Below are 27,037 nucleotides of genomic sequence, written 5' to 3' on the forward strand. Positions count from 1 at the left end.
ATGATCTCCAAGGATTCTATGTGTGTGCATGAGGCCAAATGGTTTCTGAGCTAGAATCAGGGTCTCTGAGTTGGAGTCAGCAGGGCATGCAGACCTGATTTTATGTAGCGGTGACCCACAGGCTCCAAGCTCCTGTCCCTCTGCCTGTCTAGGACCCAGAAGGACTTTCACTAAACTCTTTTGTGCACTTTGGCTTCAAATTAATGGAGAGTCCAGGGTATGGTATGCCCAGGGAGTAGAAGGATGGAGAGTAAGTCCTGGTAGGAAATGCCAGACTGTGTGGGGCAGCTTTAGTTTAGCTATAGAGGTCACTAGAGAGGGGATGTATAAGTGGGAAGAAAACACAAACTGTTATTTTCTGTCTTCTCACATTTGAAACTAAATGAGAGGTACTCAGAGGGCACGCACTCTAGAGCAGAGAAATACCTTATTGGTGCATGTGATTCCATAATAGACCTGCCATCAAAGAAGCTTATAGAGCTGTAGACAACCTGTGGGTTTTCCATAAGGAAACAGGGATCAGATGCACATCTGTTGGAGGCTGGGAGCTGGCCTGCTTGACCTTAATACATCTCCCTGCTGGAGGAGTCAGATTCCTGGCAGAGTGTGTTGATGTTCCCTGTTAGAGCCGGGCTGTGGGAGGGGCAGGTGGAGCCAGTGGCACGTGTGTGGACTGAGATGCAGGGCAGCGTCCCCGGCTGCAAAGCCAGTGGGATTGGAGGTATGGGTGAGTGTGGGTGCTGGGGGATGGACAGAAGTGAAGGTCCTCTCTGAAGAGAAAAACCTGGACACCAAAGGGTTTAAGTCCTTATGGCTTCTGACTCCCTGACCCTGCCTGCCCTTAGGGGAGGTGCTGAGGGTCCCTTCCTGGGGAAGTCCTAGAGCTGACTCTCTTCCCTTAGTAAAATCTACTGAAAATCAGGATGCCCAAGACTGGGGGCTTGAAACCCTGCATATTCTTCACCACCTTGCTTGAGAGCTTTCTATTTTCCCTGCCCACTGAAGATGGTCCAAGAAATGCAGTACCTTCTTACTTCCTGCTTTACACCCCAAGAGGGGATTGGATTCTTTATGTATGTGTCTGCCACCTTTGCTAGATTGTAAGCTCCCTGGAATTGTGCCATAGTCATCTGAATACTTCTAGTCTTTAGATATGTATGTGCCTGGCATGTAGCTGGTACTCAACACCCATTGGGATCCAATCTGTGGCTCAGGGTATGGGGAAGAGATGACCCAGACCCCTCTAGATTCTCCCAGTCCCAAGCAGAACCATTCTGTTAGGGTGCCTTCCAGCAAGACAGCAGGAACCCTCACCACCCACTGGCTCCAGTGGTGGCCCCTGGGCTCCTCCCACTCTGGCACAGGGACTAAACAGAGCCAGCTCCACTGGAGGGAGTGCCCTCTCGTTTCTTTCCACCCTTTGACTCTGAACCATTGTGTCATTCTGTCCTGACCCCATTTCCTCCCTGGCCAGCCCTCAGCCATCTGTGGGCAGCTGTGAGACTGAGTTTGGTGCCTGGTGCAACTCAGACCCTGGCACCGACCTGCTTGGCCATAGGCATATCCTCTTGTTTCATCAGCTGACTGGTGCTTTTTGGGGTGCCTCTACTCAGGTCCTCTTGTCTTCCTGAGAGTTCTGAAACCCTCTTCTGTGGGGTCAAATGTGGCTGCACATTCGAATCACTTTAGGGGCTTTGGAAGCATCCAGCATCTAGGCACTCACCCGACTGAGTCAGAACCTCCAGAGGAGAGGCCGGGAATGTGTGTATTTTTAAAGCTTCCCAGATGACAGACAATTGCAGTCACTCAAATGTGCAGTGTGCATTAGATGATATTATTGTTGTCAATGTTAAGTTTTGTGGGTGTGCTCATGGCATTGTGTTTACATAGGAGAATGCCCTTGCTCTCAGAGATTCAGACTGAAGTTTTTAGAGGCAAAGTGTTTCTTACACACACTTTGCAAAGGGCATCTTACTTTCAAATGGTAAAGTAGAACAAGAAAGAGAGCAAATGTGGGGAAATGTTAACAATTATTGCAGGCAGGTGGTGAAAGAAAACTTGCTGTAACAGACCTTCTGGACGATTTCCATCTGTTTTCTAGGAGGTGGACATTAGGAGAGAACGCAGCCTGAACCACCAAGGTGTATAACTCCAGGAGGCACCATTCACATGGTTTTATTTTTTGTGGTCAGGGGTTGTCATTTACATAGAATACAATGTGTGGGGTGCCCCCTGGAGTTGTGTGACATTGTGGCACTGGCCCCGGCCATCTCTCCCTGGATGGGCTGCAGAGTAGCAGAGATGCAGGCCCTGATCTACCCTTCCTCTTTCAAGGGACCGATGTGGCGATTTGTTTTTATACAGAATCCCTAGTAGCCCTTGAAGACTAAGGGAATAGAGCACTCTTTATTTTTATTTTATTTTATTTATTTTATTTGAAACAGGGTCTCTGTCACTCAGACTGGAGTGCAATGGCATGATCATGGCTCGCTGTAGCCTCAAACTCCCACGCTCAAGCAATCCATCCACTTCACCCTTCCAAGTAGCTGGGACTACAGGTGCATGCCACCACACCCAGCTAGTTTTTTCCCCCCGAAGGATGGTCTTGAACCCTGGGCTCAAGCAATCCTCCCACCTCAGCTTCCCAAAGTGCTGGGATTACAGATATGAGCCACCACGCCTGGCCCTAGAGCAATTTCTAATGTAGAACCTGACCGAGAGAGAACCGAATTGGGGAAGGGGGGAGGCAGGAAACATGAAACCCTGATTCCTAAAATACTTTCTGCGTGTCCTCTAGTCCTGGAAAATGAAATCTAGGGCTTGAATTTTTAGAGGAAGCCAGCTCGCTGTGTTTCAAGGTCGTTGGGACTGGTTGCTCCTGCCTTTCCGTCTCTGGAGTTCCCTCATGTCTGGCTGCTGCTCTCTGAACCTTTACTTCACCTTGGGGGTGGCCCTCCTGGTCCTGTGAGGGATGCTGTTTGTCCTGTTTCCTCACTGCCACCTCTCAGCATCATAGTGAGCTGAGTGCTGAGCCTTTGGGAGGAGCATTGCCAGTGTGGCCCCGGGTGTGAGATCTGTCAGAGAGCTGGGCTTCCTTCCCTGTGTGGCTGAGACAGTCTAGTGGCGGCCTGTCCCAGAGCCAGGAGGATGGTGGTTAGAGACGGGTAGCTCGCCTTTCCTCCGTCTGAATTCCAGTCTGGGAAGAGCTTCAGGAACAGCGCCTGCTTGGATCACCCTGGGATCACCCTTTCCTTCTCTTTCCTGTAACTTTGGAGTCCTCTCAGAGATTTGACCTAAGGAATTGGTACGTTGGAATCAAGGAATCTCAGAGCTGGAAGGCACTGTGTGTGGTTTTCTTGTCATCCTTGCACCTGTCTTACAGATGCCAATGCAACCTGGTTAGTTCCAAAACCCAGTCCTGTGTTTGAAGGATACTAAGGAGCACACCCGTTACATCCTGACCACCCATCTCCATGTCTGAAAATTCCCCACCTCCCAGAAGGTTCTGCCCTGATGTTCCAGTTCAAGCTCAGTGGAAATGATGGGAATTTGGAACTTGAGGAACATAGTAGGGGTGATAGATCCATAAGCATGTAATTTTGAACAAAATGTCTTAAGCCTGTGTTTGAAATATACACTGGTTGCTATTGGGAGCCAATAGCAACTAGCAATTTGGAACAACTTGAACCAAATCACAGAGGTATCACATACATGGTCATGAATGGTTGGAGATGAGAGGGAGAGCAGGGCAGGAGAGAGTCTTATGAGAAACCAGAGAGCCTTTGAAGGATCTTAAGCAGGAAGCAAGGTGATGAAATTTACATTTTAGGAAGAGCCCTCAGGATGTTCTGTGAAAAAGCCTTGAAGAGGCCAAGGTTAGTAGGGGGAAGGACTATTAGGAGGCCATTGTATTAGCCCAAATGAGAGAAGATAAGGGCCTGAATTAGGGCAACCACAGTTAGGATAGAAGGAAAGATTAGCTTTGGGAAGTATTAAGGAGGAAAAGGTGGCATGCGTTGGCAATTGGAGAGAGGAGTGAAAGGAAGGGGGACTCTAGGATGACTGCAGGATTTCGGCTTCGGGGACTGGGTGGTGCCATTCACCACAATGGGGAACCAGGAGCAAGGAGCAGATTGTGGGGAGGAAAGAAGATGATAGTTGAGTTTTGGACATTTGGATTTTGAGATATGAGTGGGCACATAAACTTGAAGGAGAGATACATATTTGGATTCATTAACATGTGAGTAGTATGGCTAGGAAACAAGAATAGATAAGATTGCCTGAGCAGAGGGGGTAGAGTTAACAGTAAGCTGAGAATAGAATCCTGAGCCAACACCAACATTTCAGGGGTGGACAAAGGAAGAGGAAGACAAAGAAGGAGGAGATGGAGAACAGGAAAAAAATATCTTCGTGAAAGCCAGGGGGAGAGGGTTTAAGGAAGAAGGGAATGGTTTGTAGAGCCAAACACAGCAGCAGTGTCCAGGCGGGTGGAAATGGCTACCGAACTGGGCAGCCCAGGCATTGTTGCAGGAGCAGTTTTAGTGGGATGTAGGGGGCAGACACCAGATTACAGTGAGTTAAAGAGTAAATGGGAAGGGAGAATTTGGAAATATCAGGTGTAGTCCACTCTCTGGAAGCTTGGCTGAGAATGGAAGGATGAACAGAGAGGACAAAAAAGTTAAGGGGAGCCGGGTGCAGTGGCTCACTCCTGTAATCCCAGCACTTTGGGAGGCTGAGGCGGGTGGATCACCTGAGGTTGGGAGTTCGCGACTAGCCTGACCAACGTGGAGAAACCCTATCTCTACTAAAAATACAAAATTAGCTGGACGTGGTGGCACATGCCTGTAATCCCAGCTACTTGGGAGGCTGAGGTAGGAGAATCACTTGAACTTGGGAGGCAGAGGTTGCAGTGAGCCCAGATCATGCCATTGTACTCCAGCCTGGGCAACAAGAGCAAAACTCCATCTTAAAAAAAAAAAAAAAAAAAAAAGTTAAGGGGAGGTGTTTTAGGGTGTGGGGTTTTTCCTTTCTTGTTAAGATTAGATGAGGCATGTTTATGTGCTGAAGAGAAAAACCACGTTAAGGAGAAGAGATTGAAGATACAGGAGAGGGAGGGGAAATCCATGGAGCATTATCCTAGAGATGAAATGGATGGGGCAAGAGCAGAAGAGGGTTGTGCCTCAGCAGGAGGCAGGAATCTGCTTCCCCTGGGCCAAAAGGAAGAAAGTGAAGCTGAGTGCAAGTGTGCATAAGTGAGTGTTGGAAGAGAGGCTGGAAGTTGAAAAAGATTATTTCCAATGGCCTGAATTTTCCTCCTCACAATAGTGCCTCCTAAGGCAAATCTTAATACTCTGCTTGTCCTAGCTCAGCACTGAAAATACACAATCATTCTCTGGATTAACATGCCTAAGCCCAATCCAACTTTGAGCATTTATCTGGTGTCTTCTATCTGTAAGGCACTAGGCCCTCCTTTTCCTGGGACCAGTCTCCCAGCTCCAGGCAGCTAGGTTCTGGATATCTCCATCTGCTTATGCTACTCCTTTGAATTTCAAATAGCAAGACTCCCTTATACCCACTGTGGATGAAAAGTGATCTGTAAGGAGCTGTGGAAAGGCAGAGAAATTAAGTTAACAGTGAACTGCTTTAGATACCCTGAGGCTGGGCTTGGGCCGGTCTCTCCTTGGTGAACTCATTCCTAAGTGCAATAGTTGTCAGATTCACTGAGCCAGAACCCTTCAGACCAGGGTCCTGTGCCTATACCTGACAGATGTACCAGGGTCCTGGGAGGGCACCCTAGGGAAAGGGATAACTTTGTCCTAACTTATTTTGAATCTAAGCAACTTGCCACCCAAGAATCTATCTGAGTCTTTTTCCTATTGATGTTTTCAACATTCTAATCATGAGGAGTAATTTCATGTTTGTTACCTGTTGGGTGAAGCAGTACAAGAGAATGAACATTTTTTGATAATTTTTATGGAACTGTCAACCTTTTGGCTGCTGATGCTAAGAGTCAGAAGTGACTACTTCACACTGGTCTCCCCTAACCTAATCACAAACACACATTCATAGATTCACAGTTCTCAGGTTGGGCTACACATTAGAATCTCCTGGGGAGTTTTTAAAAAATACCATTACCCTACCACAGATCAATTAAATCGGAATCTCTTGAGAGTGTTCGGGCTTGAGTACTTTTTTTTTTTTAGACAAAGTTTTGCTCTTGTTGCCCAAGCTGGAATGCAATGATGCAATCTCAGCTCACTGCAACCTCTGCCTCCTGGGTTCAAGTGATTCTCCTGCCTCAGCCTCCTGAGTAGCTGGGATTACAGATGGATGCCACCACGCCTGGCTAATTTTTTGTATTTGCATGTTAGCCAGGCTGGTCTCGAATTCCTGACCTCAGGTGATCCGTCTGCCTCAGCCTCCCAAAGTGCTGGGATTATAGGCGTGAGCCACCGCACCCGGCCGGCCTTCAGTACTTTTTAAAAGTTCCCCCAGTGTTGCTAATGTTGCAGCTGGGGTTGAGAACCACTGGGCCAGACTGACCTTGTCATTACCACCATTTGTTGAGTGCTTCTCAACTCTGTTCACATCATGGCTTCTAGAGAAAAGGATACCAGCACTGAAGTAAGTGGAAGCACTGGCCTGGAGATCCTGTGTGGCCTTCTGAGGGCTGTAGGGGGGCGGGGGGCGGGCGGGGAAATCCATATTTTGGCACACCTGTATAAGATCAGGTAGCCGGGTCTCACCTGTTGGCAAGCTTTGTTTTCTTTTATATATTGCTGTATTTGGGGAGGATCCTAGTGCAAGCTGAGTAATTACAAGGTCCATTTAACAGGGTTCTCTTGTACTTTTCATTTATAGTTTTATTGAGGTGTAATTGACATATAATAAAATATGCATATTGAAAGTGTATAGTTTAATAAGTTTTGACATGTGAGTATACCAATGATGCCATGACCACAATCAAGATAATAACCACCTCCAAAGGTTCTCTTGTGTCCCTTTGTAATCCACCTCTTTTTCCACTCTGTCCCCCAGATACCGCTGATCTGCTGTCATTATAGATCAGTTTGCATTTTCCAGAACTTTATATAAATGGATCTTACATACTCATACTGTTTTTTCTGGCATCTTTTACTCAGCAAAGCTATTTTAAGATTATCCATGTTATTGCCTTTGTCAATAATTCATTCCTTTTTATTGCCAAGTAGTATTCAATTGTATAGACATCACATTTTAAAATATCCATTCACTGTTGATGGACATTTTGGGATATTACAAATAAAGCTGCTGTGGATATTCATGAGCAAGTCTTTGTATGGACATATGCTTTTATTTTTCTTGGATAAGTAGGAGTGATAGTTGAATCCTATGTTAGGTGTGTGTTTACCTTTTTAAGAAGCTGTCTGTTTCCCAGAGTGGTTGTACCATTTTACAGTCCCCACCAGTAGTGTGTGAAAGCTGTCCTCTTCAAATTGACTGGAGAAGGTTTGCTTCCATCTCTTCTTCTTGGGTAATAGAAGGTGCCTCTTGGCTGGGTGTGGTGGCTCACGCCTGTAATCCCAGCACTTTGGGAGGCCGAGGCGGGTGGATCACCTGAGGTCAGGAGTTCGAAACAAGCCTGGCCAACATGACAAAGCCCCGTCTGTACTAAAAATACAAAAATTAGCCAGACACAGTGGTGGGCGCCTGTAATCCTAGCTACTGGGGAGGCTGAGGCAGGAGAATCACTTGAACCTGGGAGGCGGAGGTTGCAGTGAGCCGAGGTCGCACCATTGCACTCCAGCCTGGGCGACAGAGTGAGACTCCGTCTCAAAAAAAAAAAAAAAAAAAAAGAGATGCCTTTCTCTTTTTGGGGCACAAATGACAGAGGTGAGTGTAGGGATTAGGGCGCAGAGATGAGGCATGTAGAGATGAATGGATGGGTAGTTGGATATAATAAATAGGTAAAGTTGTCTTGGTATCCCTTTTTTCCTCTGTCTTTCTATGCTTTCCATTAGTTGTACACACCAAAGAAACAGGCACTGGCCCAGATTATGTCACCTAAATTGGATTATTAGTAAATCTCTCTTGTGACTGATTGATATTTTTACCCCTGCAGATGCCCAGACAGCATGTCACAACCCTCCAGAACTGACGTTGGCAGGAAGTAGAGACTTCTTTGTCACCTGTGTCCCCCATCCTCGCCATGTCTTCGACTCAGGGCAATGGGGAACACTGGAAGTCCCTGGAGTCGGTGGGCATCAGCCGCAAAGAGCTGGCGATGGCCGAAGCCTTGCAGATGGAGTATGATGCCCTGTCCCGGCTCCGACATGACAAGGAGGAGAACAGAGCCAAGCAGAACGCAGACCCCTCTCTCATCAGCTGGGATGAGCCTGGGGTAGACTTCTACAGCAAGCCAGCAGGAAGGCGGACCGACCTCAAGCTGTTACGCGGTCTCTCTGGCTCTGATCCTACCCTCAACTACAACTCACTCTCCCCACAGGAAGGGCCGCCCAACCACTCTACCTCCCAAGGGCCCCAGCCTGGCCCAGATCCCTGGCCCAAAGGCTCCCTGTCTGGAGACTACCTTTACATTTTTGATGGTTCAGATGGGGGAGTTTCTTCATCCCCAGGACCAGGGGACATAGAGGGCTCTTGCAAGAAACTATCCCCACCTCCTCTGCCTCCCCGAGCTTCTATCTGGGATACCCCTCCCCTGCCTCCCAGAAAGGGGTCCCCCTCATCCTCCAAGATCTCCCAGCCCAATGACATCAACACTTTCTCATTGGTCGAACAATTGCCGGGCAAACTGCTAGAGCATCGGATCCTAGAAGAGGAAGAGGTGCCGGGAGGTGGGGGTCAGGGGCGCCTACTGGGGTCTGTGGACTATGATGGTATCAATGATGCAATTACTAGGCTTAACTTGAAATCGACCTATGATGCGGAGATGCTGCGGGATGCCACCAGGGGCTGGAAGGAGGGCCGAGGGCCCCTGGACTTCAGCAAAGACACCTCTGGAAAACCCGTGGCCAGGAGCAAGACTATGCCCCCTCAGGTGCCCCCCCGCACCTACGCCTCCCGCTACGGCACCCGAAAGAATACGACGCCTGGCAAGAACCGCCGGATTTCTGCAGCCCCGGTGAGCACCTTCTTGTGTTTCTTCTGCCTTCCTTTCTCCATGTCCTTCAGAAACAGGGACTAGTCTCTCTGCTGTTCTACATCCAACTCTGCCAAGTCCTTACCCCTTTAGGCCTCTCCCACCCTCTTTTTCTGCCACTGGGACCCTGGCTCTGGCAGGGGAGGTCCAAGGGAGGCTTGATTTGGGGTGGATACCAGTAAAGGGAGGGCTCCTTCTCAGGGCCAGGTTTCATGTGTCTTGGCCAAAACGGTCCTTCTGGGGCAGGCATTTGGAAATCCTGGTTCCTAGCGTGTGCCTGCTTCCTGATGTAAGGACTGAATTGGGAGTTAGGGGATTCATTATTGACTGGCTGAATGGCCCTCTGGACCGGAGCAAGTTGCTTCCGCTTGCTCTGAGGCCCTGCTCTGCCAAAAACGCTGCGTGGCGATGAAGATCATTCACAATAGTAACCACTTGTTTAGTGCCCACTGAATGCCAGACCCTGGTCCAGATCTCCACAACAACCCTTCCTGATAGTCCAAAGCCACACAGCAAGCAATAGCAGGGCCAGCATTCAGCCTGGCCTCTCTCATTCCTAAGCCCTCTCTCTCCTCTCCTTCTCCCTTTCTCTCTCTCTCTGCTCTCTCTCTCTCTCTCTCTGCTCTGTTCTTTATTGTGATAAAATATATATAACGTAAAATTCGCCACCGTAACCATGTGTAAGTGTGCAGTCAGTGGCACTGATGACATTCACATTGTTGTGCAACCCTTGCGTTATTCATCTCTACCCATTCTGTTCTCACAATGAAAATATTTAGAAAAAATATGCAGCATGACAAATAATTTTATTTTTATCAGTACATAGTGTAAAATAGCGAACTATCTAGGTCAAAGCCCCCAGGCAGGTACCAGGGCAGCTCTGATCTTTTTTCTGGTTTAGGGGAGCTTCAGCAGCATCTCCTGGGTGGGACCAGAAGGCCTCTTTGTGTTTCATCCTTGGTCGCTGGAAACCCTGGCTGCAAGGAGTCAAGAGACAAGTGACACCCCCATGGCTGATACCTTTTTTTTGAGATGGAGTCTCGCTCTGTCGCCCAGGCTGGAGTGCAGTGGCATGATCTCGGCTCACTGCAGCCTCCGCTTCCCGGGTTCAAAAGATTCTCCTGCCTCAGCCTCCCAAGTAGCTGGGATTACAGGCACCTGCCACCACGCCTAGCTAATTTTTGTATTTTTAGTAGAGATGGGTTTCACCACATTGGCCAGGCTGGTCTCGAACTCCTGACCTCAGGTGATCTGTCCACTTTGGCCTCCCAAAGTGCTGGGATTACAGGTGTGAGCCAATGCCCCTGGCTGCTGATGCCTTCTGTGACAGCTTAGCATTCCGCTTCATTCCGTCCCGGTTTCCTCCTTAGCCATTGTTTAAGGGGCACTGGGGTTTTCCCACCTTGTGTCTAGCCTTTGGGAACCTTCCCAACTCTGAAGAGCTACACAGTTCTTCCTTCCTCTGCTTCTGCTAAGAGAGGCCCCCAAAAGCAGAATCAGCTCCTGGGATAAGCCACATCCCATCCCTAGAGCTCAAGGATTTTTAAAGGCCTTGCTCTGAGAGGTGGGGCTGTTCCCGCTATTTATAGGGACTGGGAGATTCCTGTTCCCAGCTCTGAGTTCCTCACACCGGGCTGGGCCTGCTCACTGAGTCAGGGCACCCTGGTAGGTGGTCACCTCTGTCACTCCTTCTCTCTCCTGCCTCCCCCACTCCCTCACCCTTACCCTTCCCCATCCCCTGCATGTCATCAGAGTTCTGAGACAGAGCTCAGCCCAGAATCTCCTTGAAGAAGCGGGCACAAAGCAAAAAGCTCTTGCCAGTTCTGAGTGGGGAAATGCGGCCTTGGTCCTCCCCGGCTCGGCTTGTTGCAGGGGCTCAGCCTGCTGGGAGGGGGGACCCCTTGGGCCCTCGGCCTATACCACCGCCCCGCTTTCGTCGGGCTTCCAGCCGGAGGGAACCTCCTTATCCCAGGCCAGCGGAGCCAGCTCTGGAAATGGCTGGCTCCGAATGCCAGCCTGATACCCCCGCTGCCAGCCTCTGCCCGGCAGACTCCCCCAGCCAGCATTGGGCGATGCCACCAGGGCCTGCCAGCCGGGCAAACGTAAGTGGCTTTTGTTTTCTTATGGTGCCAGTGAGTGGTACAGAAAGGGCATGACAGTAGCCTTCAGTGGCCACTCTGTTCTCTCCCTCTCTCCCTGTCTTGCCTTCTCTTCCCTCCCCCCACTGTCTCTCTCTCTTTTTTTCTTCCTCTCTCTCTCCTTCTCTCTCTTGTGGGTTAATTGCTGACAGTGGTACTATTGTTTTGACTGGGACACAGGCACGCACTTGGCAGAGCCAGGGCCTCACATGCCAACTGTTCCCACTGCTGCCCTCCCCCCTGTGCACCCCCGCCCCCCGCCGCCCATGCACACCCAGGGGAGCAAGGCTAACAAGAGAGGGTCAACCAGAGGAAACAGTCTGGATATTCAAATGAGGAGCTCAGTTGCTGTCATCTGCCCCAAGAGGCAGGGAAGACTTGAGAGTAGCCGGTGGGTTGGATGAGAGATGTGAGGCGTTGCGATGTGCACAGGCCAGAGCTAGACTCCCCCTAGAAACAGCTGTTGGAACCACATGCCGGCCGAATCTCCATCTGAGCTGAAGCCTCGTTCCCCGGTATGGCCTCCCAGGCTGCCCTGAGCAGACTTCTCAGGCAGTAACCCGTCATGCACCAGCTCTCCCTCCCCCTCACTTCCTTCTCCCTAGGGCTGGGCTACAGGCCTTGCTAGGGGCTTCTTGAGGAAGCCTCCTGGGTGACTAAAAGCAGCTCTGGGATGGGAGACCGTTTGGGACCTTGTCTGAGAATCCCACCACCACACACATATTTTGAGAGAGGAAGTGGGGCCAAGGCAGGATCCCTGACATTCCAGTTGTTCAGAGCCGGCTGACTCGGAAGCCAGAGGAGCCAAGCTTCTACCAGGTCCTCCCCTGCCCAGACCACTGCTTTGACGCTTTCTTCCTCAAATGGCATTTACCCAGAAGGCACATGTGTCTGAGTCATCTCCTCTATCTAGGGGTTCTGGGTCTCTCTCTGCTTTGGGTCCCTGGGACTCGTGGATATTGAGGCTTTTGACCAGGGCCAAGCTTCCCTGGGTACCATTTGGGCAGCCCACGTGCTCTAGCCTCAGTGGAGGGGCTGGGAAAAACAGCTGACTGCTCTTCTCCCCATCACGCCTCTGGGAGAATCCCCCAGAAAGCCCTTGTTGCAGGAGCGGCCCAACAGCACTGGATTGCCTTACCGGCTGCCTCACGCTTATCAGACTGTCCCCTCCTAAAGCAGCTTTGGCCACACTCTCGTCCTTGTCACCCAGGCTTCGGTACTCAGCCAGAGCTTCACCTCCTTCTTCAACTTGGCTCCTGGTCTCCTAGGACAGCTGATACATGTATTCCCGGATGTCCCATATGTTCTTGTACCCCTTTCATTGAATGTTGAGTGACTAGAAAATCTTTTCATCTAGAGTTTGAGTTTAGGTCTGGGTGTACCTCATAGGGAGGGGACACCATGAGAGAAAAGGCACTGAGTCGTCTCCTCTTCTCTTAAAGGTGGGCTCCCGGCCCCACACCGTTGCCAATGGCCATGAGTTGTTTGAGGTCTCAGAAGAGAGAGATGAGGAGGTTGCTGCATTTTGCCACATGCTGGATATGTAAGAGCTAAAGAATGGGGCAGGGGATTTGGGAGGGCTATGGGGGATGGGGAGGAGGGCCGTCCATTTCAGAACTTCCTTTAGGAGGGAAGAAGCACCATAATTAAATAAATCTCAATTCATAGCTATGAAATGCTTCCTACAACAAGTATCTGCAGGGTTTTTTAAATCTTATAAGTTTCACATTTTTAACAAAATTCGTGAAACCTCCATTGACTGGTCAAAGTATCCTGATCACTCTAGGGTCTGACCCTCAGTTGCCCTTAGGAGCAAATAAATGCACCCCAGCTGGCGATAAGAGTGTTATCTGGAACTAAAAGAGAAAGGAAATGGATTCATAAAAAATTTTCCATTAAACTTAGCATGGAAAGCTTTGTCATTTTAGAACTATTTGTACTGTTCAACGGTGGGAAACATGTTGCAATTAGAAGTGTCAAGATGGGGGTTTCTCAGAGCTGCTACCCCACTGCCCCCATCCTGGCCTGCAAATTTGGAGGGCTGGGCTGAGTGGGGACAGAGGGGCTCTTGAGCCTCCGAGCACGAGGGTTCCAGCAGACCTCTTCTCGACTACTCTCTTCTAAAGGCACAGTGAGGGTACTTTTTCTTCCCGTACAGCCTTCGATCTGGCTCTGACATCCAAGACTACTCCCTCACCGGCTATGTCTGGAGTGCTGTCACCCCTAGCCCAGAGCACCTAGGGGATGAAGTCAACCTGAAGGTGACTGTGTTGTGTGACAGGCTTCAAGAGGCACTCACTTTCACCTGCAACTGTAAGTTAGTGATGGGGGAGAGGGTGTGAGCATCCCTTGAAGTGGGATGGGGATTGACTGTGTTTTGGACTCCGTTCCCACCTCAGCTTGTGGCCCAGATGAAGGGCAGTGAGGATCCTCCTTTGGGGGCGGGGGTGCTGGCTTTGGGCCCAGCTTTCTAGTGCAGTCACTTTCCCCAACTCTGAACTACTTGCCTGCTTTGTCTGGTTGGTGATGGTGCTGGAGAATACTTAGCTGGGAAGGGGGATCAGGGTGGGAAAACTGAGACCCATATGCCCTGACATCCATCATCATCGTTTCCCCTGCCTTACCCTTCACAGGTTCCTCCACTGTAGACTTGCTTATCTACCAGACTCTGTGCTACACCCATGATGACCTGAGGAATGTGGACGTGGGTGACTTTGTGCTAAAGCCCTGTGGGCTGGAGGAGTTCCTGCAGAAGTGAGTGAACGGGTGGGAGGTAGCCCCTGCCTTCCTGGTAATAAGACTGTGAGGGGGCTTCCTGGGATTGGTGCTGGGACCGGCCTGGCAGCTCCGCCCCAATCCCACAGTCAAGACTCCTGCTTTCTGGGCATACTCTCGGCCACGTCGCACTTTCCCCAGGAGCTCTGTCTTCCAGCGGGGTTGGCTGACGTCCTGAGCCAAGTCTGCTGTGGAAAGAGCTTGGAGCTGGGATTAGGCAAAGACTAGGTCATATCTGCTTGCAGATTCTGCTTATGGAGGGATGTGTGTATTTGTGGGGAGGAGTGGGCTTGGGGAGACTATATGGGTAGGGCTGTATCTCCTGCTCTAGATTATGTGTGGTGTTTTTACGGCTGGGGCAAAAGGAGGACTGGGCAGAAGTGCCCTTTTGGAGCCTAGGGAAGAAATTACAATTACTGTCTCTCCCCATTCTCCTGCCAACAATTCTTTTCCCCAGCTGGCCCGTGCAGCTAGTTATCCTCCTCCCAAAGGCATGCCTCCAGCTCCTCTCTATCCAGTGCCCTCTGTGGAAAGCAGCCTCCCTGGAAAGTCTGATGTGGACCAGCTGAGGCAACCCCCTTTCCACTACCCTGGGCTTTGGAGGGCTGCAGTGGAAGGGAGGCAGGGGCAAGGTTGCTACTTCTCAGATGGTGCAGCTGTGTGACAGCAGACAGATAAGATCTGCTTTCCTCTCTTAGGCTTCAGGGCCGCTCCTCCCCCAATCTCTGTCCACTTGGAGGAAGCACATCTTGGGAATGGAGAAAGGAGAGACCTGTGTCTCACTTCTTAGGAGTGCCGTATAAGTGCCACTGCTTGCTTTTTCTCTCTCTTACATCCAGGTCTAGATGCAAGGATGGTTGATCTATGGCTAGAGCATAAGATTTGGCAGTCAGGATGGAAGATTCATTTCTGGGCTTCTTTCTTTTTTTGAGACAGAGTCTCGCTCTGTCACCCAGGCTGGAGTGCAGTGGCGCCATGTCATTCAGCTCACTGCAGCCTCCACCTCCCAGGCTCAAACTATTCTCATGCCTCAGCCTCCTGAGTAGCTGAGATTACAGGCATAAGTGCCACCAAGCCCGGCTAATTTTTGTATTTTTTAATAGAGATGGGGTTTCACCATGTTGACTAGGCTGGTCTCGAACTCCTGACCTCAGGTGATCTGCCTGCCTAGGCCTCCTAAAGTGCTGGGATTACAGGCATGAGCCACTGTGCCCAGCTATCTGGGCTTATTTCTTCAAATTTAGGGATATCGTGGGGTCCTTTCTGGCCTCTGCCTCCTCATCTGGAAGCTAAGGGAAAGGAAAGAGGCAGGGTTCTGTATGGTACAACTCCAGGGTACCCTTCAAATGTGCCCCAACTTTAAACTCATTCAATGTATACACTTTCCCCAGAGGAACAGGAGGGGTCCTAGACTCAGGGTGGCCTGGCAGAGAGAGTATCAGGTGGCCTGCCACTGTTAGAAGGGAACAAGGGGACATAGTGGGTAAGTTGGAGCTCCTGCTGACACCATTACACAGGTTTGAATTCTGACTTGCCACTCACTAGTTGTGAAGCTTGATGCTCAGGGCCCTCTGTAAGCTGCTGTGAGGGTGAAATGTGAGAATGACCTGTGAGCAAACAGTAAATACCATCAGGGAAGGAGCAGCCTACAGAGAGAAGTCCTAGGGCTCTGGGCTGCACAGATCCTGCCATTTCCCTTGCAGCACCCCAAATCCTGCAGCCCCTGGGTCCGGAGGTAGTGGGAGCTGTCAAGTTCTACCTCCCTACCAAGACCCAGGTGAAATATTCTTAGTGAGGTGGGACAGGGTCAGTGGTCCTCAGATCACACTCCGCATACTCTGACTTGAATGCAGAGAGAGGAAGGCCTTCCACAGAGAAGATCAAGCAAGTCCCCAGGAGACCTGTGTCCATGACTCCTGGCCCAGGAGCCCAGCTCCCACCCAGCAGAAAAGCACAGTGCTGTTTCTTGGCCTAGCCCCCAGGCCCTCAGCACATGACGACTACCTGGGGTGGGGGTAGAAAGGACCCTCTGGGGGTTCCAGAAATCTGCTAGTTCCCAAGGAAGCCCTCAGATTTTCTACCCTGCCTGGCAGGAGGGGCTGATACTGAGGGGGTGAGTGGGTTCAGGATGCAGGCTGCTCTCAGATAAGAACCTTGAGGCAGTCCCATGGGAGGGTTGGGTTTCCTGCCACCTCCCCCAGCCCCACCACACTCTTCCTTCCTCCCAGGCTCTCCCACCAGGCCCAGCCCCACAGCCCAGCCTCACCATCTCCAGGTTTTGGCTGCACTTCAGTTTTAGATCTGATAGGGCCTAGATCAGAGGCTTGGGCCTCTCGGGATGTGGAGAACCCCTCACTCAAGTCCTCGCTGGACCTAGACGACCCTGGGCCCTGCACCTCCACCAGCTTCTGCACATAACGCCCCCCTTATGCTCCTGTCCTCTCCTCTCCATTTCTGGCCTAGATTCCCAGCTCTGCTGAGGAAGGAAGTCCTTTTCCGGCTTCTGTTACCCAGCTGCTGAGGCCAGGCCCAGGCCTGCAGTGCTGGCCTGGAGGTAGTTCTTCCTCTGCCCCTCCTCCTGGGTTTCCTTACTGATGAAGGTGTAATTTGGGAGAGAGGAAGAGGTTGGATCACTGAGGGGCTCCTAGGCCTTCTCTCTGAAAGGGGGAGTCTGACACATGGGCGCTTGAGCAGGTGGGACTGGCATGCATTTGGGATTTTTCAAGAAGTCATAGAAATTTGTAAGGTTATTCACAAGCAGGCAGGGCCAACAGAGGGAAGGTAGAAAAAGAACTTGGGTGGGGACACTGATCTGGAGGCTTGGTGGGTTTTCCCCAAGTTATTTTGGCCTCAGCACCCTAGTTGGTAGCATTGGAGGAGGGGTGACTCACTGAGCTCCCACACTGGAGCCTGAGCACCCGCAGACTCCAACATGTCTCTTCCTGGTTGTTCCCTGTGTGGAGGCCCAGAGGACAGGGCTTCAACAACTGCTCCCTGTGATGTCCCTCTGTTTCCCCGCTCTCTCCAACAGTTCCCAGCCCTGGAGTGAACCAGTGATTACCACACGGGTCATAAATACCTAAGAGAGTCAATATTTGTACTGACCAAGGATTAAGTATATGAGGTGGCTTTAATTTAGACAGACCTCTGTTCCTTCTCCTAAGCTCCACCCCATGACATTTTCTAGGAGCCAAAGTAGGGTACAACACAGGTACTACCCCCTTACCTAAACCTTCTTTCTGTATCTCTCTCCCCAAGGCTAAGGTATGCATCTCCCTTCCCAGTGAGTCCCCAGGATGCTAATGGTCTTGTCCCTCTACCCTACCAGCAAGCATGCCTTGGGCAGTCATGAGTACATCCAATACTGCCGCAAGTTTGACATTGACATTCGGCTACAGCTGATGGAGCAGAAGGTTGTGCGCAGTGAGCTGGCTCGGACGGTTCGTGTGAGGGTGGTGGAGGGTTGCCCAAGGCTGGGGAGGTGGAATGGGAATACAGTATGGAACACATCAGGTGGGAGGGGGGTAGGAGTGCTGGGCTGAGATAAGGGCGCTGCGCCTCTCTAAATAAGTCACTTCTTACACAGGTGAATGATGACCAGAGCCCTTCCACCTTGAACTACCTCGTCCATCTCCAAGAGAGGCCCGTCAAGCAGACCATCAGCAGGTGAGTGTGGGCGCCATCTTGGATGTGCTCCAAACAGGAACTGTGCAGGGATCCCATCAGATGTGCCTGCTTGCCTTTCTGCCAGGGCTAAGGGATTCTTGCACGTGTTGGGTTGGGGCCCACACGTCTTATCAGGGAAGATCCCAACTCTAGGCATGTTTCATCTCTTCCCTCTGCAACTTTGCCATCATTCTCTCCAGGCTAGAAGTGGCAGAATAGAAAGACTCTCCCTCCTTCAGTCTTCACAAGACATATAGAAAGAGTAGGAACTCCTTTAAATTAGAGTGCGAGCTGAGGAGAGGGAGGGAGAAAATGGGTTTCCCAGGGCACTGGGTCTTTCATGACCTCTCCTATGGTTTTTCCCTGCCCCCGACTCCCAGGCAGGCCCTGAGTCTTCTGTTCGACACTTACCACAATGAGGTGGATGCCTTCCTGCTGGCTGATGTGAGTACGAATCCAGGGGCTGGCCTTGCTGCCTGAAAGCTCCTCCTCTCCCCTTCCCCAGTCCTCTGAGGGATCTGGGTGGAGCCTGAAAATCTGTTGGCAGAGCACTTCTTTTTAACCCCTCGCTCATGGGCAAACTAAGACTCCTAGATGTTGGGCAAGGGCAAGCGCATAGCCAGGGATTCTGCTCCTCTATAGAAGAAGCAGGTCGGAAACTGCACACTAGTCCCATTCTCTGGAGTAGGATGTCTCCAGAGCTAAGGAACCGAGAGCTGTCACCCCCCAGCTGCTGCACTTGATGTGCATTGGAGCATGCATCCTATGAGCAATGTCAGAAATCTCTGGTTTGAGAAGTTCTGTTTTGCTGTTATCACAGGTAGGAAACCATCGGGAGGTAGAAGGTTTCACATGTAGGGAGGGCCAGAGCCCTACCCGCTTGGACTCACGCAGAGTCTCAAGCCTCAAAACCGTGAGAATCAACATTTGTCTTAAATGTCACAATGCCAAAGAAAATCTGACAGTGATCTTCAAAAACAATCCCTTGCTGAGTGTGATGGCTCACGCCTGTAAACGTAACCCTTTGGGAAACTGAGGTGGGAGAATTGCTTGAACCCCAAAGTTCAAGGCCAGCCTGGGCAACACAGCAAGACCCCATCTCTACAAAAAATACAAAAGTTAGCCAGGCATGGTGGCACACACCTGTAGCCCCAGCTGCTCTGGAGGCTGAGGTGGGAGGATCGCTTGAGCCCAGGAGTTTGGGGCTGTAGTGAGCTCTGATCACACCATTGCACTCCAGCCTGGGTGACAGAGTGAGACCCTATCTCAAAAAACAAAACAAAAAACCAATCCCTGTCTCAGTGATCCAGTTAATAGTCATAAACGCGTCGTTTTTGAGGGGTTCAGCATTATGTCTAGTCACTGCCAGAATCCCTTCTCTAGGAGTCTGTGCTTGAACATTTCCAGTGATGGTGGGGAAGCTCTGAACACCTGTGCTGTGCTGGTCTGGCCCTTTGCTAGTGGCTACGATGGGTAGAGAAGTGTAAGAATTGTCGTAGCCTTGGCCAGGTGCAGTGGCTCACGCCTGTAATCCCAGCACTTTGGGAGGCTGAGGTGGGCGGATCACCTGAGGTCAGGAGTTCGAGACTAGCCTGGCCAACATGGTGAAGCCCTGTCTCTACTAAAAATACAAAAATTAGCTGGGCGTGATGGCAGGTGCCTATAATCCCAGCTACTTGGGAGGCTGAAGCAAGAAAATCGCTTGAACCAGGGAGGCGGAGGTTGCAGTGAGCCGAGATCGTTCCATTGCATTCTAGCCTGGGTGACAGAGCAAGACTCCGTCTCAAAAAAAAAAAAAATTGTCATAGCCTTTGGGGAGCTTGTGTTCTTGTTAGAAAAATTGAATAGTAACACAAAGCTATTAGTAGACAGAACAGGATGGTAATAAATTAATTAAGGGCTCCTGGAGGATGCTAGAGGAAGGGGATTGGCCAGGGAGGGCTTTATGAAGGAGGTAGAATTTTAGCTGCTCTGTGATTTAAATTTATATAGGTAATCAGAGCTGGACAGGTGAGGGAATTCCAAATGAGAAAATTCCAGAAGCTGAAGTGCAGAGGGGTGGGGATGGCTGTGGCGTATCAGTAGAAGTGAGATGAGATCTGTCTGTAAATTCTACAGGTCTCTGGGAGAGACCCTGTATATATGTGTATAGTATAAGTAGACTACAGAGAGAGGCTAGAAATAGGAGGAGCTTCAAGGGGAACGGCTGAAAGAATTGGGGCATGTGGGCATGGCCCATTGAATTCAGTGGGAGAGATTATTTGCTGATGCTGAATATTTGAAAACAAAATGTATTGCACATTTACCCCTGAGGATCATGAATCTCTCTACTCTTCCCAACCCTTTCCTTTAAAGACTGGGGTGGGGAGGGGTTGGAGACCAAGAGCACGAGAGCGGAGCCTGCCAGCCTCACTGTGTCACCTCCCACAGGGGGACTTCCCACTGAAGGCTGACAGGGTGGTCCAGTCCGTCAAGGCCATCTGCAACGCCCTGGCCGCCGTGGAAACCCCTGAGATCACCAATGCTCTCAACCAGCTGCCCCCCTGCCCCTCCCGCATGCAGCCTAAAATTCAGAAGGTAAAGGGGCCCAGGGTGCTAGGAGGGGGAAGGGGGAGAGGGATACTTCCAGGTAACTGAGTTGTCTGTTGCTAGGGTGTGTAGGTGTTCACTCACTAAAAAGGGGCTTCTCTCCACCTCCACCTTTTATGTTTAAGGAATTCAACCACAAGAGCTCTTCAAAAATGGATGCCAAGTGTGTCCCCTCTTCCTGAGCTTGAGGGAGAGCTACCTGGGACTGCTTGCTGAGAGCCCAGGCCAGTAAAGGCTTTATTCACAGTCACCAAGGCATTGCCTGACAGTCCGCATATCCATCAGGGCGCAAAAACAAACCAGGAGGAAAATCTCTTTAGAGCCAGGGGCTCCGGGACTCCAGCACGGGCTGTGTGCTCTGCAGACAGGGCCAGCACCACAGACGCTGCGATCTGCAGCCGAGTAGCCTGAGGGTTGGGATCTCTCAGAAGGGTGGACACCATGATTGCTATCCTCCGTCAGCTCACTCTGTCCATCACACAGATCTGGTACAAACCATTACTCTATCCTCTCTGGGGATTCTCAGCTCCTCACATTTCAGCCCATTCTGGTCCAGATGAGTGCAGCTGTGAAAAGCCCTTCTTCCAGCTGTGACGAAAAAGGCCATGGCCCTGAAGCTCCCCTCCCTCTTCTTTTTCCCCCCCGAACAGGATCCCAGCGTCTTGGCTGTGAGGGAAAACCGAGGTAAGGGAACTGCTCTCCATCTTCATCCAGTCGGGCTGCCGAAAACTGCAGTCTCTGCCCAGATTCCTTTTTCTGCCTGGCCCCCTTGATTTATGTGTCGGAGTTCGGCTGGGGTGTGTGTGTGTGTGTGTGTGTGTGTGTGTGTGTGTGTGTGTGTCTATATGAGGTGTGGACACAGCTGGAGAGCACATTTCTTTCCACAAAGTGTTTTCTCATTATTTTTCCTAGTCATTCCTCCTGGTGTCCCTGGGAGATGGGGATGAGGGTGTAGAAGTGTGGGAGTGGGGTGGCGGGGCAGCGCTAGCCCTGTGATCCAGATGGGAAGCCTCCTACTTTGGTAGATTGTGATTATTCTCCCATCGGCTCACACTTGCTACCTTTCCAATTTAGAATGGGCCTTGCGAGAGGATGAGAAAGAATTTTCCCTACAATTTTTCTAGGATTCCCCTGTCGTGCCCTTGAAGCTGAACTTTGCCCTAAGACCGACCTATATCCCTGGGATTCCTTTGTTTTGTTTTTGTTTTTTGTTTTGGCATCCCTGGGATTCTTACGGGTGATTCCCAGTCTTTTGGATTTCATAGACCAGTAAAATGTCCCCCAAAGTATCTGGGGGACCAAGAGAGAATTGGCAGCCTTTTACTTGGCCAAACTTTTTTGACTTTTGCTTTTTTGAAGCAACTGACTATAATTATTAACATTGTTTCCTAAAAGAAAGGACATTTTAATGCTAAATAGCAATAAGTAAAAATAAGGATTATGTTTAACATTGTATAACTGTGGTTTTTTGAAAAGCTCATGACATGCTTCTGCTTTTTTCTCATTTCACCGCAGATGGGTGAACTTTGTCACAGCTATTAAGAGACTGACTAGCATTTGGGGACCACTTTGTCTTAGGCCATCCCATTCTAGCCAGTGCCCTGGCAATAAGGTAGGGCTTGAGGAGGCCTCATGACTTTCCTTTCTGACCCCTTCCCTTCCCAGAGAAGGTCGTGGAAGCCCTGACCGCTGCCATCTTGGACCTGGTGGAGCTGTACTGCAACACATTCAATGCAGACTTCCAGACGGCAGTGCCCGGGAGCCGCAAGCATGACCTGGTCCAGGAGGCCTGCCATTTCTCCAGGGCCCTGGCCTTCACTGTCTATGCCACCCACCGCATCCCCATCATCTGGGCTACCAGGTGAGCCCAGGGCTGAGCAGCCACTAGGGAGCAATCCACCAGGGCTTTTTCCTATCTGCATGTAATACCACTGTCCTAAGTCTTAGGATGTGTGGCATTGTGTGACATTGTGGTGCAATGGGGCTGCAGGGGTGAGCCAAGTGTCTGAGGAAGACCTGGGCTGGGGATATCCCAGAGGAGAGAGGAGGTCCCTTAGGAGATGAAGAAGATGCTGTTATTCCCTCTTGGTGCTGGCTGCCTCTGCATCCCTGCCCCCTCCAGATCCAGGACCAGTGGAAGGAGACGTGGCAACAGATGGTGGATTCCCAGATAGAGTGCACGCTCCCTGGCCAGTGGGAGGGGGCAGGGAGGTGGGATTGACCCTTTGTCTGGGGTTCTCTAGGCCTGCAGGGGTGGGTGGAGGAGGATGTTCTTTTGGTAAAATCCTCAGCTCCTCTGTTGGGTCCCCAGCATCCAAGGCCTGAGGGAATAGGCACTGGGCCCTACCCCGCCCCTGCTGGTCCCCTTTCCCCAACCCCCTTCCCCTTCTCTCTTTGTTCCTCACTTAATGTATTCCTCTGGGCGATTGGCAGAGAACAAAGGAGGCAGCCTGGGAAACCGGGGCCTTCTCTGACCTCTTCTGTCAGGCACCTGTCATGAGCCACAGGGACCCCCGTGTGTTGGCATTCACGTCAGCATATGTCGTCTTCCTCCCCCACCCTTCTCACTTGCGCATGCACGTGCACACACACACACGCACGCACACACAGACACTCGATGGGCTGGAGCTTTCTATAAGGAGGCTGGGTGGCCGGTTCCCATTAAAGAAAGAAAAACCACAGGGCTCAGCATGGAGCCTAAAATCGAGCAGAGGAACTCAGATTAAGTTGCTTTGGCCTGAGCACATTTCCTTACATCCAGTTTGGCTGTCCTATCCAGAGATCCCGTGTTATAGCCCTCAGAGACTGGGAATTTTACCAGGGGAAATGGATTTTGGCCTCAGAGGGATGCATAGGTTTGGGTGATTGGTTTTGGGAGCTGGGTGTCCTGACCTGCTCCCTTTCTTTTGTAGCTATGAAGATTTCTACCTCTCCTGTTCCCTCAGCCATGGCGGCAAGGAGCTGTGCAGCCCCCTGCAGACCCGAAGAGCTCACTTCTCCAAGTACCTCTTCCACCTCATCATCTGGGACCAGCAGTAAGCCCTTCCCCCAGGCTCCAGTGCCCAGGTCACTGCAGACCTACTCAGCCGCTGAAATATCCCTGGGGCCAGATAACTACTCCAGGACTAACGATAAAACCAGGCTTCCTTGTTAACCCTAATTGGACAAGTCATTCAACCTCTTGAGTCTCCACTACCCTCACTTTTTTTTTTTTTTTTTTTTTTTGAGATGGAGTCTTGCTCTGTCGCCCAGGCTGGACTGCAGTGGCGCGATCTCAGCTCACTGCAAGCTCTGCCTCCCAGGTTCACGCCATTCTCCTGCCTCAGCCTCCCAAGTAGCTGGGACTACAGGCGCCCACCACCATGCCCTGCTAATTTTTTGTGCTTTTAGCAGAGATGGGGTTTCACCGTGTTAGCCAGGATGGTCTTGATCTCCTGATCTTGTGATCCGCCCGCCTCGGCCTCCCAGAGTGCTGGGATTACAGGCGTGAGCCGCTGTGCCCAGCCTCCACTTCCCTGACTCTGAAATGGGGCCAAGTATAATTACCACCTCTCAAGTTGTCATGAGGATCCAATGAGAAGTATCTATAAAGGCTCTTTGTAAACCATAAAAAACTTATAAATGTTAGTTGTTAATTTTAATAATACTTTATTTTTTGATCTTGTCTTCCTTAAAGAGTTTAACTAGTTGGAGGGCTTCTCATCCTCTCCCACTTCCCTCAGTTCCTGTAGACTCTGGAGAGGAGACTGTGCTCTTCCCTTTATATAGAGAGAAGGGAGGGTTGTCTAGAGAAGGAGTATTGAGCTTGGATTCCCAGGAGTGAGCCTCTATTTCTAACTCTGTCTTGAGTACTACTTTCTATTCTTTCTGTGCCTCATTTTCTCAAACTGAGAAATGGGGACATTTGTTTCACTCAGAAGCAGTTATGGCATCCAGATGAGATAGGTGGGTTATAAATATAAATATGAAACCAAAAGCACACGGTAGTATTAATCACCACGTGTAAATAATAATTTGGTGTCGGGAAGGTAGGCGTCAGCCAAGCAAAGCAGGAAGGAAACGGAGGAGAGGGTGCCTTGCTTGAATGGGGGCACTGCAGGGGTTTTCCTGCCCTGTGCGTCGTCTGTGCTGTGCTCTACCTTCCTTCCAGTCAGTCAGAAAATCCCCTGCTTGCTGCCCCCAGCTTTGCTTCCCCACACAAGTCCTCATTTGCAGAGCAGCACGGCAACCTAAGTATTTGGAGCACAGATTAAAGAGACTGAGGAGGGTCCTGGGGAGGCCGAGGATGTAAAATAGGTAGATGAAAAATCTGGAGATGCTGGAAGGGGTGGGTCATTTTACTGATGGACAACTGGGAAAATGGACCCTTTCTCATGCCCTTCACACTTAGGTAATTCTTAGAGCAATAAAGGTGTATATGGCTGGGCATCATGGCTCACACCTGTAGTCACTGTACTTAGAGAGGCCAAGGCAGGACGATCGCTTGAGCCCAGGAATTTGAGACCAGCCTGGGCAACACAAAGAGGCCTTATCTCTACTAAAAAATTATTTTAAAGGAGCCGAGTGTGGTGGCATGCATCTGTAGTCCTAGCTACTTAGGAGGCTGAGGTGGGAGAGTCACTTGAGCCTGGGAGGTCGAGGCTGCAGTGAGCCATGATCACACCACTGCACTCACTCTAGGCTGGGCAACAGAGTGAAACCCTATCTTAAAAAAAAAAAAAAAAAAAAACAGGGGATGTGCATAAAAGGTCCTTAAGCAAACAACTGCCAGGACAGGAGAAACTCCTTGCAGGCAGAGGATAGCTGCATTAACTGGCCCTTGAGTTCCACCATTCCTTTGGGATTTTTTGGTCACAATTACTGCTGCTGTCAAGAGAAGGGGTGCCAGCCTGGGCAACAAGGGAGATCCAGTCTCTACAAAAAATACAAACAATTAGCCGAGTGTGGTGGCATATACCTGTGGTCCCAGCTACTTAGGAGGCTGAGGTGGGAGAATCACTTGAGCCTGGGAGGTGAAGGCTGCAGTGAGCATCCAGCCTGGGCAACAGAGCAAGACCCTGTCTCAAAAAAAAAAAAAAAGGGGGGGGGGGGGGGTGCTATAGTCTTCTGGCCCAGGAGGACTTTAAAAAATTGGCCTTAAATCCTTTTCTCCTACAGTATCAGAGGTATAGAGGCAGCCCAGCCTGCGCCATGAGTTTCATTTTGTCCCCTGAGATCCCTACTTTGAATTTTAATGGGCCAGTCCCCTGCCTAGAGCCTTGTGAAGGGCATTATCTTGCACTGTCCATCCAGATGCCCCGAATGAGACTTCTTGGCCCTTCATGGTCAAGACCAAGACATTTGGGGGAAGGCATGCCAGCGTTCAGAGGACAGGCTTTGGGCCAGTCATTCTCTCCTTCCTATTGTAGTTGCAGCCTCAGGCAGGTCTTTCAAACTAGAATGGTGGTGATAACAGGGCCTACCCTACAGGATTGTTTGAGGAGCAGTTAGGACGCTGTAAATAAAGTACTTGGCACAGGCTTCTTAGCTGGGGAGCCCTCTTGGTTTTGGTTTCTCCGTTCCAGGTGACTGACAAACTGGCTGATACTTGGGGATATGTGCGCATGAAAATACTCTCTGTATAACTCAGTGCCAGTGCAGTAACCACAGCGTCACATAGCAAAAAGTACACAGTGTGCACACACATCATGCAAGTGAAGCTATGTTCCCCTTCTCCCTGATGAGAAACTGAGGCACGGAGATGGGAGTTAACTTGCCCAGGATTGTGAGTGGCAGAACCAGGACTGGAGCCAACCAGCACATTCCAGGAGTCCTTCCTGGAGGAGGCAGCCTGTGTGATATGATGTTGTTGAATGGGCTGCAGGAAGGAGAGGGGTTTCTAAGGGAGGAAGGTAAGGGCCGCAGCCAACATAATGGTTATCCTGACCAGCCCTGGGTGAAGGTCTGTGGGAGAGGTTTTGGAATACCAGATATACCCAAGGATTGAAGGGAAAGAGGGCCTTGGCTGGCTCTGGTTTCACTCATAAAATCTTCTCACTCCGCTTTTCCTTAAGACATGAAGCTGGAAGCTTCTTCCTTAGGCGAAAAGAGAGGGCTCAGGACCAGCTCCCTCTCCCCTTTGCTATGGGGTCAGGTGATTCTCTGCCCCACTGTAGCAGTCCAGGGATCAGCTAACTCTCAAAATAGGCTCAGCAGCCGTGCTTTGTCACCTCCAGCCAAGCCCTGGCCTGGCATGTCTACTGGCCGCTGGAGGGGCCCTAATTATAGCTGTGGGCCCCCAGGGTAGAGGCAGCTGGGATAGAGCAGGGCTCTGCCAGTCTGTGGTGGGCTGGAGGGAGTGCCTCACTTAGGTGGAGATTCCCCTGGAGGACAGCAGCGAGGCAGGCTGCTTTATCATGAAACTGCTAACCTTGGGGGTGGCTGCCCTGCCTCTGTGCCCTCTGGCATAGAAGTTGCTGGGCCCTGGGCTGGCCAGGAGGGTGTGACAGTATGGACTTTGGCCCAGGGACAGCTTCCCGGAAAGGTAACATGGGTCCTCCCTGCTTTTCCACAGCTCCCCTCCCCTGTGTACTTCACCCCACCTAGCAGTTCCTTATCCTGAGCATAGAGGGAGCGGCTAGGTGTGGTTCAGACTGAGGACCTGGAGAGAACTTACGGGCTTGAGCAGTGGTGGGCGTATGTGTCTCAGTTCTCTTGGTCCTGCCATTGGCTTTCTCACCTGGGGGACTTG

General features: G+C 50.7%; 1 protein-coding gene across 2 annotated transcripts in view; it reads left to right on the top strand.

Annotated features, from left to right (window-relative positions):
- The window catches only part of PIK3C2B (phosphatidylinositol-4-phosphate 3-kinase catalytic subunit type 2 beta), a 70,311-nt gene that overhangs the window by 15,283 nt on the left and 27,991 nt on the right, over positions 1-27,037 (top strand). For both annotated transcript variants that reach the window (XR_638733.4, XM_021928067.2), the window contains exons 2-12: positions 8,102-9,121; positions 12,720-12,820; positions 13,436-13,590; positions 13,911-14,031; positions 17,381-17,492; positions 17,639-17,718; positions 18,099-18,162; positions 20,149-20,295; positions 20,958-20,991; positions 21,973-22,168; positions 23,220-23,342. Coding sequence is in view for 1 of the 2 variants with exons in the window: in XM_021928067.2 (XP_021783759.1) it covers positions 8,189-9,121; positions 12,720-12,820; positions 13,436-13,590; positions 13,911-14,031; positions 17,381-17,492; positions 17,639-17,718; positions 18,099-18,162; positions 20,149-20,295; positions 20,958-20,991; positions 21,973-22,168; positions 23,220-23,342 (2,066 nt within the window). In the remaining variant the exon portion in view is untranslated. The remainder of the gene's footprint in view (positions 1-8,101; positions 9,122-12,719; positions 12,821-13,435; positions 13,591-13,910; positions 14,032-17,380; positions 17,493-17,638; positions 17,719-18,098; positions 18,163-20,148; positions 20,296-20,957; positions 20,992-21,972; positions 22,169-23,219; positions 23,343-27,037) is intronic.

The sequence above is a fragment of the Papio anubis genome, chromosome 1 (genome assembly GCF_008728515.1).
Source record: "Papio anubis isolate 15944 chromosome 1, Panubis1.0, whole genome shotgun sequence".
NCBI lineage: Eukaryota > Metazoa > Chordata > Mammalia > Primates > Cercopithecidae > Papio > Papio anubis.